The sequence below is a fragment of the Pelophylax lessonae genome (genome assembly GCF_965119305.1).
Source record: "Pelophylax lessonae genome assembly, chromosome: 8".
In the NCBI taxonomy this organism is placed as follows: Eukaryota; Metazoa; Chordata; class Amphibia; order Anura; family Ranidae; genus Pelophylax; species Pelophylax lessonae.
In genome coordinates, this window is record NC_138775.1 from 149,935,298 (window position 1) to 149,953,652 (window position 18,355).

The 18,355-nt window shown below is 40.1% G+C and overlaps 1 protein-coding gene across 1 annotated transcript in view; it reads right to left on the reverse strand.

Annotated features, from left to right (window-relative positions):
- The window catches only part of COLGALT2 (collagen beta(1-O)galactosyltransferase 2), a 166,240-nt gene that overhangs the window by 50,106 nt on the left and 97,779 nt on the right, over positions 1–18,355 (reverse strand). The window contains exons 3-6 of the mRNA XM_082265582.1: positions 11,682–11,799; positions 10,964–11,098; positions 5,809–6,013; positions 2,581–2,700 (exon numbers count right to left, since the gene is read on the reverse strand). Coding sequence (XP_082121708.1) covers positions 2,581–2,700; positions 5,809–6,013; positions 10,964–11,098; positions 11,682–11,799 — 578 coding nt within the window. The remainder of the gene's footprint in view (positions 1–2,580; positions 2,701–5,808; positions 6,014–10,963; positions 11,099–11,681; positions 11,800–18,355) is intronic.

Consider the following 18,355-nt stretch of genomic DNA (forward strand, 5'->3'; position numbering starts at 1 on the left):
CCTGTTTATAGCAGTACTCACAGAGGGGACTTTCCATTTAGACAGATATCTGGAGTTTCTAATGTACAGACGTGGACAAATTTGTTGGCACCCTTCCAGGTAAAAGAAGAACCCACAATTTTCTCTGGAATAAGCTTAACCGCTTGCTGACCGCCGCACGACTATTTACTGCGGCGGTCTAGGGAGCGAGCGCGCGCCCCCGGAGGTGCACTCCCGCGCGGTCACGGACCCCCCCCCCCCACGCACATGTGACCGGCGGACCCGCGATCATCCATTAGAGCAGGAGAAAGGCAGGCCGAAATGTAAACAATCCGCCTGTCATTCTCCCCTGTGTAAGAATAGTGATCATACAGTTCTACTATGTAGGACCGTTGATCATTGTTCCTACACCTCAAGCCACAGGCAATCACAGTTAAAACCACGCCCCTAGGGATACACATAACCCCTCCCTCTCAAAAAAAGTTAACCCCTTCACTGCCAGTGTCATTTTACAGTAACAGTGCATATATATATATATATATAGCACTGATTACTGTAGTAATGTCACTGGTAACCCCAAAAGTGTCAAAAATGTCAGTCAAGGGTCCCATCTGTCCGCCGCAATGTTGAAGTACCACAAAAAAATCGCAGATCGCCGCCATTATGCGTTAAAAAAAAAAACAACAAAAATGACAAACATCTTTCCCTTTGTTAGTAAATGCGATAACTTTTGTGCAAACCAATCAAAATCCGCTTTTTGCGATTTTTTTTACCAAACATATGTAGCATAAAACAAATTGGCCGAAAATGTTAAAAAATTTTGATTTTTAATTTTTTTGGGGGGAATTTCATATAAAAAAAATGTGAAAAATATTGTTATTTTTGCAAAATTGACGCTCTTTTTTTGTTTATAGCGGATGATCAAAAAATCGCACAGGTGATCAAATACCACCAAAATAAAGCTCTGTTTGTGGGAAAAAAAGGACATCAAATTCATTTAAGTACAGTGTCGCACGACCGCGCAATTGTCCGTTAAAGTCACGCAGTGCTAAATCGCAAAATAGGCCCTGGTCAGGAAGGGGGTAAAATCTTCTGGGGCTTAAGTGGTTAAACTGACCAAAGCAATTGGATTCCATTATTGTTTACTGCACATTAAATAAAAATCCAATTTTTTTTTTATTTTTAAATCAACAGAATACTTTAAACAAAAAATGACATGGACAAAAATGAGAACCTAAAGCTAATAATTTGTTGCACAACCTTTGGGGATGATCATTTGCTATAGCTCCTGATGAGATTTCTGAACCTGCTGACAGATATTTTGGCCCATAGTTCCTGAGAAAACTGTTCTAGCTATCTCAGGTTTAAAGTCTGCCCCTTCCAGATCGCATGTTTTTACCTTTTTTCATATATGTGCAATCAGATTCAGATCAGGACTCCATAGGAAGCCACTTCAGGATAGTCAAATATTTTGTTCCTTGCCATTCTTGGGTGCTTTTATCCTGTTGGAGAACCCATGACCTGTGACTGAGACAGAGCTTTCTGAAACTGGGGAGTATGGTTCACTCCAGAATTACTTGATAGTCTAGAGACTTCACTGTGCCCTGCAAAGATTTAAGGCACCTTGTGCTAGATGCCATCAAGCAGCCCAAAACATAACAACGTTCTTCTATATTTCATAATTACAGTTTTCTTTTTTCGGAAAGCCTTTTTTTTTCTGTGAACATAGAGCTTGTATGACTTACTTTAGAGTTCCAGTTTTTCACCCTAAAGCACTGTGGCTTGTCAATATAAATTTTGGCTATTTAGAGTCTGGCTTTTTTATTTCTTTCAACAGTAGCATCCTCCTGGTTCTTCTTCCTTTAAACCCACCGTCTTGACCTTGGAGTTTGGCTTGTATCTCTATGGAAGCTTTCCTTGTCTCTTTGCCTACCATTTGCACTATCCTTCTGTTTACTCAGGTGCCGATGTTCTTCCTGCGACCATGTCTATGGAGGTTGGCTTTACTACCATAGACCTTAAACCTCTTAATAATATATTTGCAACTGTAGTCACAGGAACATCAAGATGCTTGGAGATGGTCTTGTAACCTTAACCTTTGACAAGTTAGTCTTAATTTTGTCTCTCTCTCTCTCTCCATTTTTTTTTCTCCCTTTATATAGGCTGACTGTCTGATTAGAGACTGTAGCCCTGTGTGATACTAATTACAGAAATGAGTTAGTTAATATGGTTCAATAATTTATAATTGTTTCTACTCTAGATCATTTAGACTATGCAATAATATATCTCTTGTCTCACTTTCTTTGCTTTTCTCTATGAAGTACTGAAAGTAAGCAGGTATATATGAGACAATTGTTTTTACTTTTATCACTTTCAGTTGGAATGAAGCGTTCAATGAGCTGTTTAGGTACCATAAATGGTGTCTTGTAGCCAACAGTTTTACATAAATAAGTGGTCACTTTTCCCCTGTGAGTTACCCTAGAGCTGGAACTCAGCAGGTATTCTCCTGATCATTATATCCACAAATAATTTATGTCACACTACTGCTCATCAGAAATAGATGAGTTTTACTTATATTCTACTCATTCACTCTTCACTTACTCATTGCTTCTGTAAGGACATGAGCAAAGCTCTCAATGTCATCTTCTAAATTTTGTTGTGGTTTAAGAGGTACAGGAAGATATCCATAATGCTCCTTATTGCATATATACATCTGAATTCCTAAAAAAAGACAGAAAATCTGTATCAAATGGTATACAGTTTTAAATATGTAAACTTTTGTCCACAAATTATTACATTCCCCTTCAAAATGATACCATTTAGTGCATTGCAAATGGTAAATGTTCATGCTAAGGGGACACAATTTTACAGGTGCCACAACATGGTATAGTCCTGCAACTCTAATAAAAACCTATCCCAGCTATTGCTTGAACACATTTATTCCCTAGCTGCTCTTGGGGGGATATTTTGACATTGTATTTTTTTTTTCCAATACAAGTTCAGATCAATGTAGCCAATTTTATTCTTTTTGCAAATTCTGGCAGGCATCAATATAGATTTTTAGAATTCTGTTGCACAATTTCCCTCATACAGCTTACACATTAATGGTCACCATGCTGGAAAAATGTTTTTTTATTTTTTTATTTTAAAGATCATAACACCAGTTATACTACAATCATATAGTGCTCCTTTTAGCTTGTTATTTGTTTCATCATACCATGGGAATCTGAGGCTAGACAAGAGTAGACTTTATGAAATTCTCACATTACTGAGGGACTCTTCAACCAACTTAACATTTTAATTTGTTATTGCATTAAGTTATTACAAATCATTAGGATTAGTCAATAAAGCAGTGCAAGTTTGGATAGATCATCTGTGTTGCTAAGGGGTGGACTTAAGCTGCCACCATGGTACAAATTTTAAGGAGTGCCTCCCAGTTTTTAGCACTACCATTGACAAAAAAAACTAGGTAGGATTGCCCCCTTGACCCTTACTGGCATAATAATGTCATAGCTGGACTTTTTAGCAGTGGTGTGGCAATCAATATATACTTTTGTTACATTACACTCAATGAACCCTGTATCGGCAATGTAACTTCCTTTGCTACCTACGGAGAACCCAATACCTCTTCAGCTGGGGCACTCTATTATATTGTAAGTCCACTGCAAGGCAGTGAAGTGGGGAGCTCAATAAGCAGAAGGGGTTCCTGTCAAGGGAAAGAAAGGAGTTCTAACTCAAAATTTGCAATGGAATCCCTTTGTCTGTTGCTAAACCCTGATTACTCCATTTGTTTTTTCTATGCATTCATATATACAGTACGTGCTGTTTAATTTATTTTTATTGACTTCATTATCACATTCAGCCTATATGCACACTATTAATAATATTGTAATATTAATATTAATATACTTGCAGTAGCATGTAACGACTATAAACATACACAAGGTGGCAGTACATTTCAGATAAATATGTGAAATAGGATAGGATAGGAAATTACATGCATTTAAGGTGACACTAAACAATATTCTTATTCTCCAAAAATAATCCATATACAATCACTGCCTAATGGCCCTGTAATCTATATTTTTATGAAATCATCTCTTACTGTATTTTTCTGCCCTTTTTTCCCCCCACTTCTGTTTGCTTGGAACGAGCAGTGCATGTTAGTGCACACTACAGATCCCAATGGTTCATAATCAAGAGTCCCTAAGACTTGGAGGAAGTTTGCAGATTTGTTGGGAGTTGAGAGCAATAGAAAGTACTTTTTGAGTTAAAAAAAAAAAATACACACTTGAATAGAATTAACTTTTTTTTTTTTTTTTTAAACCAGAGTTTAGTGTCACAATGGCTTGTGAACATAAAAATTACAATTCAATGCAGGCAAAAGCATCCCCTGTTTAGTAAAGCATATTTGTCAGGTTGTGATTATGATGTGTTTAAAAAGATGCATTGATAAGAGATGTTATTAGTGATAAACCCAATATAAAGTTAGTAAAATAAAAGGCAAGGTAAGCTAAGGGACACACAAATCACAACATCAGCACATGAAGGATTAATTACAAAGATTGGGTTTCTAAAAATACAGCAATTCACAATACACATGGTTAGATACCAGAAAAATCCTTCAGTTGGCATGCAGACACCTTCAGTGATTGGCCTTCTTCCAGGTTTGGGGCACGTGTGCGTGCACTCGCTGCCGACCCGTGTTGTGGCTGGATGTGTCCAGTCACTATTACATAGAGTTCTGTGTTTACAAAAACACAGAACTCGGGTTAATTTACTAAAACTAGAGAGTGCAAAATCTGGCGCAGCTGTACATGGTAGCCAATCCGTTTCTTGCTTGTTCAATTTAGCTTTGACAATAAAACCTGGACACCAGATTCTGCACTCTCCATTTTTAGTAAATCAACCCCTATGTGTACTGTGAATAGCAATCTGGCTGTTTCTTCTTCTTGAAAAGCAGGTAGAAAAAACATCCAGATAGTAAAGTAAAAGCAGCACACATTACACATTGTTAGGCACATAGTTAACTCCCTGATTGCCCCTAGATATTACCCTTCCTAGCCAGTGTTATTAGTACATTGTCAGTGTAAAGTATTATCACTGATCTCTGTATTATTGTCACTAGTATGATTCTTTCCGATTTTAGGTGCTGAAAGTGGTACCATTATTTTGCAAGTCATTCTTAAGAATGAGCAGCCCAAACCAACTATTTACATATGATTTTTTTTACTGTGTGTTCTTCTGTATAACATCTCGGGTATGATAAAGTTTGAAACACAAAATCATAAATTATAATATAATAAATACCTATAAATAAGGTAAAGTATGTATGTGTATATATACTGTATATATATATATACATATATTATATACATGTGTATATATATATATACACATAAAAAGTACAGTAAAACTGCAGGAAAGGGCACTGGGGGGCAAACTAATGTGAATTTTTTTTTTTTGTAATGTATCAGTGTGTTTGGTGTGTTACTATTTGAATTTGCTGCCGGTTCCACCCCCCCCTGCGATCGTCACGTCGCAGGAGACGAAAGCCGGGGCACAGAGCATCGGGAGGAAGACATCACTGGATCCCGGGGACAAGGTGAGTACCCTCTCTTCCAGGATCCAGCGATCTTCCTAGCGGTACCCCGAGTGTGGCCCGGGTTACCGCTTTTGGCACTGAAATTTAACCCCAAGTCACACTCGGGAATACCGCTAGGAGGGTTAATAGGTGTACCTGTTGACCTTACTGTGCCCTTAGTTTTTTCCATTGACTTATTGATTAGGCCTACATATGTGTCAAACTATTGCTGTGTAAACACATACCTGCTTGCCTGCAGGAGAAGGCAAATATAATGATGTCATCAAATGACCAAGTAAAATCTGGATGTGGAGGATAAAACTGAAGATTTTGAGATGCTTCTTTTCGAAGGTCAATGAGCATTGTTGAATGGATCATTGGTACAGGGTAACAGCCTGCTTTCTTCCATTCTCTTATGAGAGCATACTCAGGAGTCCTTTTATAATAACCCTTAAAACAGATTACAATAGGAATACAAAATTACAAAACGTAGGCCAGAGAAAACAAAAGATTTTAGTTACATTTATACACTAAAATAAGTTTATCTTTTATAAAAAAATAATAAAGCCAATATTCTGTCTTTAACAGTGTTTTTCCAATATGACATTAGAAGGTACTTGCGCTACACACAGTGGAATAGGCAAATATGAGTTTTAAATTGCAATCACAGATATGTAATACCTTTGTTATAGTACACCAGCTACAGAATGTTTGACTCAACCGGGATGGTTTACTGTCTAATAGAGACTGTTGATTTAGCCAAGTGAATGTTTAATTTAGAAAGTATAAATGGTGAAGCAGTGTTCACTTCAGTAATCCGATTACATGCAAGCAAATATTTTTTGGTCACACAGTATTTTGCTATTCTGAAATGTTTCTTTCCTGGGTCTTCTTTCCTGTTATGTATACATCTGTTTCCTACTATGTATATGTATGTCCATTGTGCCTAAATATTATATGTATATTTTTAGTTGGTCTGGGAAAACAATGTCACATCCTTCTTATGAACTGTATATAAGCTGTCCTGACCTGAATCCAGTCGAGAACAGACTGAAAGACCATACCTGGCGTGCTTGATGTTTAATTTCCGAGTACCCATAAATTCTTAACAGGTTAAAGGGAGGCTGACCAGAAGAAGTATACCTAGCAAGGGGTATTACCTTTCAGAACAGGTGATACAAAAAAATGGGCTAACTTTACTGTTTAGTTTTTTTAAATGCAGTAAAATATATATTTTTTTTAAAAAAATGGCGTTTGAAAGATCGCTGTGCAAATACCGCATGACAAAAAAAATTGCAACATTTTATTCTCCAGAGTCTTTGCTAAAACAATATATATAATGTTTGGGGTTCTAAGTAATTTTTTAGCTAAAAATACAGATTTTCACTTGTAAACAACATGTGTCAGAAATGGGCTTGATCCAGAAGTGGTTAACCAATTTATTCCTCCCGCCATCATATATTTTCTATCCCATCCTGGAACAGGGTCAAACCATGGAAAGCTTCCCTGGCTTCCAGGCACAGACGCTTCACCATATTCATATTCATCCGTTTAAGTCAGGAGACCAATGGTTAAAGCAATCCACAAGCACAAGGTTAAAGATCCACCGTATGGGGAGCTAACTGTGATGACTGCTGTAACAAGAACCACAATCCTAACGGCTGATTCTCAAGCCTGGATTCATGATTCAAGGGTGAAAAAGGTCCCAGAGGATTGTAGGAATACAAGGCACAGACAAAGAGGGTGAAGTAGGTGTAGAAATCCCTGAAGTAGACAAACAAAAGAGTGAAGCAGGTGCACAAGTCTCTGAAACAGTGGAATCAGAAGACACGGGGCCAGATGTTGATTCTCAGTCCCCAGACATCTTGGAGGTTCTTCCTATTGATAGGCTTTCTCTCACTGACAGTTTTCTTGCCGGTATGGGTGATTAGTACCTGTTACTATTATCCACAGGACTTACCTTTCTGTCTAAGAACTGTGCAACACAACGGGACTCACTATTGGCCAGCAAGAGACTTAACGACAGTAGATACCACATCTCTTACTGATAAGATGTTGTTATTACAATTCAAATATAGCTATGCACAAAAGTCAGGGTATGATAAATGATGGGTTTGCAGTAAATTACACCCTAGTACAATGAGGATTCCTTTATTGGCTGTTCCAGCGAACATCACTTATTTTTTGAATGGCACCCCAGCAGTAAGTATAGAAGACATATCATGAGTCCAGGGAAATTAATACATTTCCTTTTCTATAATCACTTAAATTTACCTACCAAGCTGATGTTTTAGACTAGGAATTGAGTCAAATAGGAGAGAGGAAAGGTGTCAGAGAAGCCACAGTTCAAAATATGTTTAAGCCCGGACCTATCTTCTTTGTTTAATATTTCTAGAAAGACTTAAATGACATAATTTGGTCCATAATCAATGAAACACATCCACTACATAATTTAACTGGTAAGGTTTTGTCAATATTTACTTTATCTAGTTATTCTGACCAAGTAAAAAAGGCACTGGGCTTGCGCCCTTTCACATTAGGCAAAAGTTTGTTCATCTGTTGTGATAAGGTATGTTACCCTATACAAGAGAGAGGATGGTGCTATCTGGCCTCTCTGTTTCCAGTCATGGAGATAATTGGGAGTAGGGGTCCTCGCCATGTATTACAAGCAAGTAAACATCCAAATTATCCCTGTTAACCATGTAAATAGGAGAGAACTCTTTATTAAAGGGGGCATGGCATGGGCATGGTTCCCATCGTGGACATGATTGGGGATTTAGTTAATGAAAAGATTACGCAAGTATTCAGTTATAATGGATGAGGTATTAAATAACACAAAACAAAGATGACATTGCCCTACTTAATCTGGATCAAAGGGCCTTACGGAAACAGTTAATGTTACATGAGCTGGCAAATGAATCTATGGGAGCTGCACTTCGGGGTTTCTGTGAAGTAACAGAAGATTATGAGTGTTGTACATGGACTCATAATACAAGCATGGAAGTGCCTGATTAATATGAAGTATTGATCAACATCAAAAGAAGGTAGCAGGGCTTCAGGCAGAAGCCAGGAAAATTGTTAATGATGGGTGGAATCCTTTTAAGAGATTGGAAAGTTTTGGAGATTTTTTTGGATCTGTACTATCATGGTTTAGACAAGTCGGAATGTTAATTTTAATGTGTTTATTGCTTTTTCTCTTTATATATTTGCTGTTAAAGATAGGCCAATGCATTTACAGGCAACACAAGATGATGCATATTGGAGACAAGATTTATAGTTGTCACTTATGTCACAAATAGGAGGGAATGTTGGGATTATGTTTTATTTAAATGTTATATAGTCATGCTTAATTGAATGATTGGAGTTTTGCTTTAACTTTTTAATTTTACTGAAAATCTCTCTCTCTCTTTGTAACTTAGACTTTTTTTCTGTTGAGGATGTAAGTTTCCTCCCATTGTTTCTGAGCTGTGAGAATATTTTTTGGTTGCACAGTGTTTTGCTATTCTAAGATGTTTCTTTCCTGAGTTTGCTTTCCTGTTATGTATACATCTGTTTCCCATTATGTATATGTTATGTCCAGTGTGCTTAAATATTATATGCATATTTTTAGTTGGTCTGGGGAAATAATGTCACATCCCCTTTATGAACTGTATATAAGCTGTCCTGACCTGAATCCAGTCAAATACAGACTGAAAGACCATACCTATCTGGATGTCTTATTTCCGAGTGCTCGTAAATTCTTTACAGGTTGAAGGGAGGCTGGCCAGCAGAAGTACTCCTACCAAGGGTTATTACCTTTCAATGGCCTTTCTTCCTCCCACTTAACGTTAATTGTGATCCACATGTTTAGAAGTCCTCAAAGCGAATTAAGCTCCAAGCAAATTTGTAAAGCACACTGTGATGCTTTATAAATGTGCACTTTGTTTTTTCTTTTTTTCTTTTTTTAAGTAGCTGTATGGCTGTGGTAAGGCCATACTGCTGCTATATACTTTATATGGGGCCCTATGTCTCTAAGTGTACATTCTTTGTGCTAAGTAAACAATCTTTATTCCATTAGTTAAACCTTCCCCAGTGCATTTTTTCAAAATACTGATGACCCCATTAGCAGGATATAGTAGTATGGCAGGGTCTGTAAATTCAACAACTCAAGTATCTTAGCACATTTCTATTAATGTGATGTGTATAGGTCACTAAATATTTTTCTCTAGCTCAATCATACCTATAACTGCTTCCATTAAAGGAAATCTATAAAACATGCTTCACTACTGTTGAGTAAGTTGAGTCACAAATCAGCTGTCATTTTAGCTAAATGTTAATATCTCATTTTTTGCATGCTGCATTATCGTGCATGGAAGTGTAGATTAAGTCACCTAGATTTTTGCTACAGATGGCTTCTGTAGCAAGACCCTTTATAATACCCTTGCACAATCTACACCAGGAGGTAGTCAAGCTTATATGAAATATTGGGAACCATTTTATAAATGTGCTGATTTCATACCACTGCAAAGTCATTTTCATGACCACAGAAAGTCTAATTAAAATTAGTACTATTCTTTTTACAAATTTCAAACCCAGTCTTTTTCAACCAGGGTGCCCAGGCACCATGGGGTGTCTTGAGGTTTCTTCAGGGGTGCCTTGCTGAAATGCCTAAAAATTGATCAAATATGTAAGTCAGCAGGTGAATCAACCCTGCCTTTAAGTTATACAAAGCCACAGGTTTTCATGATTCACCATTACTACTTTCTAGATACTGACATCCTAACAACAAATGACATCATCAGTTAATAAGGAGGATGTCTGTTGCCTCTACAACATCCTTGTTTGACCCTCCTGTGCCCCTCTCCGTCAGCACTGGTGTGACATTAGCTGACTGATGGAGAGAACTTGAGGGAGAATAGAAATATTGGAATACTATTCAGTACCAGTGTGCAAAACTGTATCTGCTTTGGAAGAATAAATCACCTCTAACGTTGGGTGTCCTACACGTAGATGTTGCTGCATTATGTAACACTATAAAAATATTTTTTAACGTTTATTTTTTTTAGAGTGGGGTGCCTCAAGGCTGTTTATAATTTTAAAGGGTGCCTTGAGATGGTAACTTTAAAGGGTGACTTGACTGAAAAAAGGTTGAGAGACACTGGTCTAACCTGTAGGATGGAAAATTATTTTTGCTTAGGATCTCTTAACAATATCCATTTTTATTTAGGAATAGTAACAGGGTGATTTACAGCTGAAAGTATAAAGATCACACTTCATCGCTGTATAACATAGAAACCAATTTATTTACAGTAAAACCTTCACATATTATAACAGTTCTTAACAGAATTTTGTTTCAAAATATTTGAAAAATTTTATACAGTGCAGTGGTCAGCCATATTTTTTTAATAATTTGATACTTGCCTGAGGTGTCATACCACACCAGAAATTGGAGTATAATGTCCGAGATTCCAGCATAGGGGCCACAACTGTTTGATTTTCTTCAATCAGAAGATTCAATGTTTGAGGATTAGTTAGAAAGTTGTCTACATCAATGTACTATAAAAAAAATAAAAGTATGCATGAAAATAAACAAAAACACACATTACATGGATTTAATAAAAATGTATTTTAAATTGTATAAATACATTTTAAGTTAGCTTATACTAAGAGTTTATCAATGTTTTTAATTACTATAACTGATGATAGCAAAGGTTAGAAATTGTATAATATGAAACTCCAATAATGTAAATGCCAATTGGATTCTATGACTCATCCCTAAAATAAAGTCCATGGGGGACAACATTTTCCTTACAGATAATTCCCATTTGGGGTAGGCGGATTTGGGCTACCAATTCATGTATTACAATGTATCCTTGCAGTTCTTTATATGTTCTTAATTGTTTGTTTGTTGTATTCTGAACTAAGCAATGTGTTAAGCAGTTGCAAATAACTGCAATTATTATTGTTGAAATCTGTGAATTTTAAATCCTAAGAAAAAGTTTAAAGATAAAAAAAAAAACATTTTTTATAATATTAAACTTTGCCAGACAAAACTGATTTATAGTTGGTTCCAAACAAAACCAAAAGGAACCAAAAAATGTAATAATCTTAAATGACACATGTTCAATAACTGACTTACTAAAATATAATCAGACCATTTTTCTCTTGCAGTTCGCAGTGCTGCCTGGCGAAGTTTCATCACATGGACAAATCTGGAAGATGGCCAGTGCTTTGGTCCAAATTCATCAGTATAAGATCTACAGAAAGAGAAAATATGGGATTCCAAGATTCACTTTCTGATAAATATTAGGTTCACAATAAATTAAAAATGAGTTGTGTACAAGTATATATAGTATATTTGCAAATTGCAGCTGTGAGCAACAGTCATGTGAGAATTCCCAGCAATTCTCCTGAGCCTTATCCTTTTCATTTATGGGCTACACTTGTTCTTGGAGAACACCTGGCCATGTAATCATTAAACAAACCAAATATATAGGAATATTGTATTATTTATTACCGAATTTCTCCAGGCCTGAACACAGCATTTAATAATAAAGTCCCAGCAAAGTATCTATGTCTGGATTTTGCGCTGAAAACCAATCATTATTAAATATATACATAGTTACATAGTTACATAGTTAGTGAGGTTGAAAAAAGACACAAGTTCATCCAGTTCAACCCATGATGCGTGTGTGTGTTTGCTTTTAACCGTACATTGTGTACCCCTGTATGTTGTGGTCTTTAAGGTGTACATCTAATAGTTTTTTGAAACTATCTATGCTCCCCGCTGATACGACTGCTTGTGGAAGAGAATTCCACATCCTTACCGCTCTTACAGTGAAGAACCCCTTACGCACTTTAAGGTTAAACCGCCTTTCCTCAAGTTTTAGTGAGTGGCCACGTGTCTTATTGTATTCCCTTTCTCTGAATAGTTTGTTCCTTATGCTAGGGTCGCCAGTACAGTATTTGTACATTGATATCATATCCCCCCTCAATCGTCTCTTCTCCAGAGAGAATAGGTTCAGTGCTTGTAGTCTTTCCTCATAGCCGATGTCCTCCATTCCCCTAATTATTTTTGTTGCCCTCCTCTGGACTTTCTCCAGTTCCAGCACATCCTTCCTGCGGACCGGTGCCCAGAACTGGACAGCATACTCCAGATGTGGCCGGACCAGAGTCTTGTAGAGCGGGAGAATAATCTCTTTATTTCTGGAGTGAATCCCCTTTTTTATACATCCCAGTATTCTGTTGGCTTTGCTTGCGGCGGCTTGGCATTGCATGCCACTGCCAAGCCTGTTGTCTACCAGTACCCCCAAGTCCTTTTCCATCCTAGACTCACCCAGAGGTTCACCCCCTAGTGAATAGCTTGCTTTCTGGTTTCTGGCACCCAAGTGCATTACTTTACATTTTTCTACATTAAACCTCATCTGCCATGTGGTTGCCCACCCCGTTATTTTGTTCAGGTCTGCTTGCAAGATTTCCACATCCTGCATAGAAGATATTGGCATGCCTAATTTAGTATCATCTGCAAATACTGAGATTGTACTAGATATCCCCTCCTCTAGATCATTTATGAATAAATTAAACAGGATTGGTCCCAGGACAGAACCCTGGGGGACCCCACTTTCCACACCCGCCCAATCCGAGTACTCCCCATTAATCACCACCCTCTGTACTCTCCCCTGGAGCCAGGTCTCTATCCAGGTACTCACCTTATGATCCATACCTACCTTCCTTAGTATGTACAGTAAGCGTTTGTGAGGAACGGTGTCAAAGGCCTTTGCGAAGTCCAGATACACCACATCCACAGGCTTACCTTTATCTAGGTGGCAGCTCACTTCATCGTAGAAGGTTAACAGATTGGTTTGGCACGAACGATTTTTCATGAATCCATGCTGATTTCTACTTATAATACCATTTTCATTACTAAAGTCTTGTATGTGGTCCCTTATCATCCCCTCCAAAATTTTGCAGACTACTGATGTTAGGCTGACCGGCCTATAGTTACCCGGGATATATCTCGGCCCCTTTTTAAATATTGGTACCACGTTGGCTTTTTTCCAATCAGCTGGCACCATACCCGTCTGTAAACTATCCTTAAAGATCAAGAATAATGGTCTGGCAATCACCTGGCTGAGCTCATTAAGAACCCTCGGGTGCAAGCCATCCGGTCCCGGGGATTTATTTATGTTAAGTTTCTCTAGTTTAGCTCTAAGTCTATCCTCTGTTAGCCATGGCGGCACTTCCTGAGGTGTATTATTTAGTTCGGCCTTACAAGCGGGTTTCGTGTAGCCCCCCGATTCCTTTGTGAAGACTGAAGAAAAGAAATTATTTAACACTTCCGCCTTTTCTCTGTCCTCAGTGGCCATTTTTCCTTTATCATCTTTTATGGGGCCAATGTGCTCTGGCCTGGCTTTCTTACTGTTTATATACTTAAAGAACTTCTTGGGGTTCTTTTTGCTCTCCTCCGCTATATGTCTCTCGTGTTCTATTTTAGCCGCCCTGATTTCATCTTTACATTTCTTATTACACTCTTTGTAGTGCTTAAATGCTGCCAATGACCCCTCAGTCTTGTATTTTTTGAAGGCCTTTTCTTTAGCTCTAATATACATTTTAATGTTGGAGTTTAGCCACCCAGGGTTTAGTTTTGCTCTTTTAAATTTATTTCCCTGTGGAATGCACTGGCCCACTCCCTTGTTAAGTATGCTCTTGAAGCACTCCCATTTTTCCTCCGTGTTCTTTGTTCCCAGGGTTCTATCCCATTTGATATTTTCTAGCAGCGAGCGCAGTTTAGGGAAATTGGCTCTTGTGAAATTCAGCGTCCTTATATTACCCTTGTGTTTCCTATTACTGTAATTAATACTGAAACCAATTGACCTATGGTCACTGTTCCCTAAGTTGTCCCGTATTTCTATATCCGTGATCAGGTCTGTATTGTTGGTAATCAGTAGGTCAAGTACCGCATTGCTTCTTGTCGGTGCATTCACCATCTGACCCATGAAATTGTCCTGCAAAACATTTAGGAACAGCCGAGCCTTGGCTGAGTGTGCGGTTCCTTCTGCCCAGTCTATATCTGGATAATTAAAGTCCCCCATTATAATGACATTTCCCATCCTTGCTGCCAATCCTATCTGTAACATGAGGTCCGCCTCACCCTCCTCCCTCTGGTTGGGGGGCCTATAGCATACGCCCAATATTACCTTCCCCGCCGTGCCTTCCCTTTGAAGCTCTACCCATAGGGATTCTGCCTCATCCATAGCTCCATTATTAATATCATCCCTCATATTTACCTGTATACTGTTCTTAATATACAAACATACCCCTTCCCCTTTTTTACTTTCTCTATCTCTGCGATAAAGGGAATACCCCTGAATGGACGCCATCCAGTCATGAGAGCTGTCAAACCAAGTCTCAGTTATCCCCACAAAATCTAAGTCCTCCTCAAATATCAGCAGCTCCAGCTCTCCCATCTTGTTGGCCAGGCTTCTGGCATTGGTATACAAACCTCGTAATTTTGATCGGTTATATTTATCCTCTTTTGATGTTTTTAGGCTGCTCTCTTGATTTTTCCCCGTACCCACCCTGGGTATAGGAGCTCCGCACACCCTATCGCTAATGCCCCCATTTCTGCCCTCTGAAACTTGCTTTCCACTGGGTAATTCTACATCTGTACCCTCCCCCCCATTCCCTAGTTTAAAAGCCCCTCTAACTTTTTGGCCATCCTCGCACCCAGTACGGCTGCACCCACCCCATTTAGGTGCAATCCGTCCCTACCAAAGAGCCGGTGACTGACTGAGAAGTCGGCCCAGTTCTCCAGGAACCCGAAACCCTCCTTACTACACCAGCTCCTCAGCCACTCGTTAACTTCCCTAATCTCCCGCTGCCTCTCTGGTGTGGCTCGAGGTACAGGTAGTATTTTGGAAAATATTACCTTGGAGGTCCTAGTCCTCAACTTAGCGCCTAAGTCCCTGAAATCGTTTAGGACTCTCCGTCTTCCTCTGCCTATGTCATTGGTACCCACGTGTACCATGACAGCTGGGTCTTCCCCAGCCCCACCCAATAATCTGTCCACCCGATCCGCGATGTGCCGAACCCGAGCGCCCGGCAAACAGCAGACTGTTCGGCGCACACGGTCTTGGTCACAGATTACACTGTCTGCCCTTCTAATAATTGAGTCCCCTACCACCAGCACCTGTCTTTCCTTTCCCTTTCTCCCAGCCTCACTGGAGGAGTTCTTCCCCTGGCAGCTAGGGGCGTCGCTCTGCTCCAGCAATGCTGGTCCCTGACTGGTTTCCCCAACATCACACAACGGGGCGTATCTATTGGGGTGCTCCAGCCCAGGATCAGCCTCCTTGCCTTGTTCCCTTCTACCCCTCCTAACTGTCACCCCTCTACTCTGCTCTGATGCCTGCACCTCCGATACTCCGCCCACCTCTGTGCAGACCCCTGCCTGCACCTGATTGGTACAATCCTGGCTCTCCTCCGGCATGGACATTCGTCTCAGTGTTGCCAGCTGCTTCCCTAGATTCAGGACCTGAGCTTCCAGGGAAGCAACGTGCTCACATTTTGCACATTTGTATTCGCCTTCGATCACATGACCGAGGAACGCATACATATCACAAGATGTACACCGAGTCGCATCTCCACACCCGCCGGGCATTGTACCTACTATCTAATCTAATGGGGATTCAGTAATTTAAGCCTATCCTATGTGGCTATTTCCTAGCTTCCTAACGCTACCTTCTCACCCTCTGGTATTCCGCTACACTCACTTGACACTCAGTTGCACAACACTCACAATCTCACAGCCAGGTCAGACGCACAACACTGAGTCGCACCGCCCGGTCAGACGCACAACCCTCAGTCGCACAGCCCGGTCAGACGCACAACACTAAGTCGCACAGCCCAGTCAGACGCACAACACTAAGTCGCACAGCCCGGTCAGACGCACAACACTAAGTCGCACAGCCCGGTCAGACGCACAACACTAAGTCGCACAGCCCGGTCAGACGCACAACACCGAGTCGCACAGCCCGGTCAGACGCACAACACCAAGTCGCACAGCCCGGTCAGACGCACAACACCGAGTCGCACAGCCCGGTCAGATGCACAACACCGAGTCGCACAGCCCAGTCAGATGCACAACGCTGAGTCGCACAGCCCGGTCAGACGCACAACGCTGAGTCGCACAGCCCGGTCAGACGCACAACACCAAGTCGCACAGCCCGGTCAGACGCACAACACTGAGTCGCACAGCCCGGTCAGACGCACAACGCTCAGGCAGTAACAGGTACTCCCAGATACTCAGGTACTCACAGATACTCAGGTACTCACAGGTACTCACAGATACTCAGGTACTCACAGGTACTCCCAGATACTCAGGTACTCACAGGTACTCAGGTACTCACAGGTACTCAGGTACTCACAGGTACTCACAGATACTCAGGTACTCACAGGTACTCACAGATACTCAGGTACTCACAGATACTCACAGATACTCAGGTACTCACAGATACTCACAGATACTCAGGTACTCACAGATACTCCCAGGTACTCACAGGTACTCACAGGTACTCACAGATACTCAGGTACTCACAGATACTCAGGTACTCACAGATACTCCCAGATACTCACAGATACTCCCAGATACTCACAGATACTCACAGATACTCAGGTACTCACAGGTACTCACAGATACTCAGGTACTCACAGATACTTACAGATTCTCAGGTACTCACAGGTACTCACAGATACTCACAGATACTCAGGTACTCGCAGATACTCAGGTACTCACAGATACTCCCAGATACTCACAGATACTCCCAGATACTCACAGATACTCACAGATACTCACAGATACTCAGGTACTCACAGGTACTCACAGATACTCAGGTACTCACAGGTACTCAGGTACTCACAGATACTCACAGATTCTCAGGTACTCACAGGTACTCACAGATACTCACAGATACTCAGGTACTCACAGGTACTCACAGATACTCAGGTACTCACAGGTACTCAGGTACTCACAGATACTCACAGATTCTCAGGTACTCACAGGTACTCACAGATACTCACAGATACTCAGGTACTCGCAGATACTCAGGTAGTAACAGGTACTCACAGGTACTCAGGTACTACACTACACCCTCAGTCAGTGTACAATCTCAGTCACCAGTCTTACTTACCTAGTGTATGTCCCTTTAAGTCTGACTCTAGCAGTTCCTGGCTTTTTTTTTTTTTCCCTCAGACGGTCAGTCTGAGGGAAAAAATCATATGATTTATATGTAACCACTGGTTTGGCTTGTCGTTTGATTGAAGTTGAACATCATGAAAATAGCTAAATACACAGATGAAATACATTAAAAAATGGGCTGTTTTATATGACAAAGGATTTGTATTTTTATTCATTCAGTTCCAAAATGTACAACTAAAAGTACTCTTAGAATAATCTCTCTTGCGGTTTTTTTATTCCTCTTTTTCTCCTGGTCTCTGCTCACCTGAAGCACTGACTCATATGGTCGGGTCAGTGTTGACTCTTACAACTCTGCCAAAAAGTACAGCCAGGCAGATGATACTACTTTACTTCCTCTATTACAGTTGTAGAGTGTGTAAGAGATACAGTGGTGTTCTCTACTAATTCCCATCCTGCTGACTGGACAACGAAGGAGCACCAGGAGACTGAAGTGGTCACCCTGCTCTTCACTCCTATCAGCATATTCCTTGTTAGCACATTTGAATGCAGCACACATGATTGGCTCATAGTTCTGTCTCTCTTACTATTGGGCAGATGGCTACTTTTATAGGGTATATCAT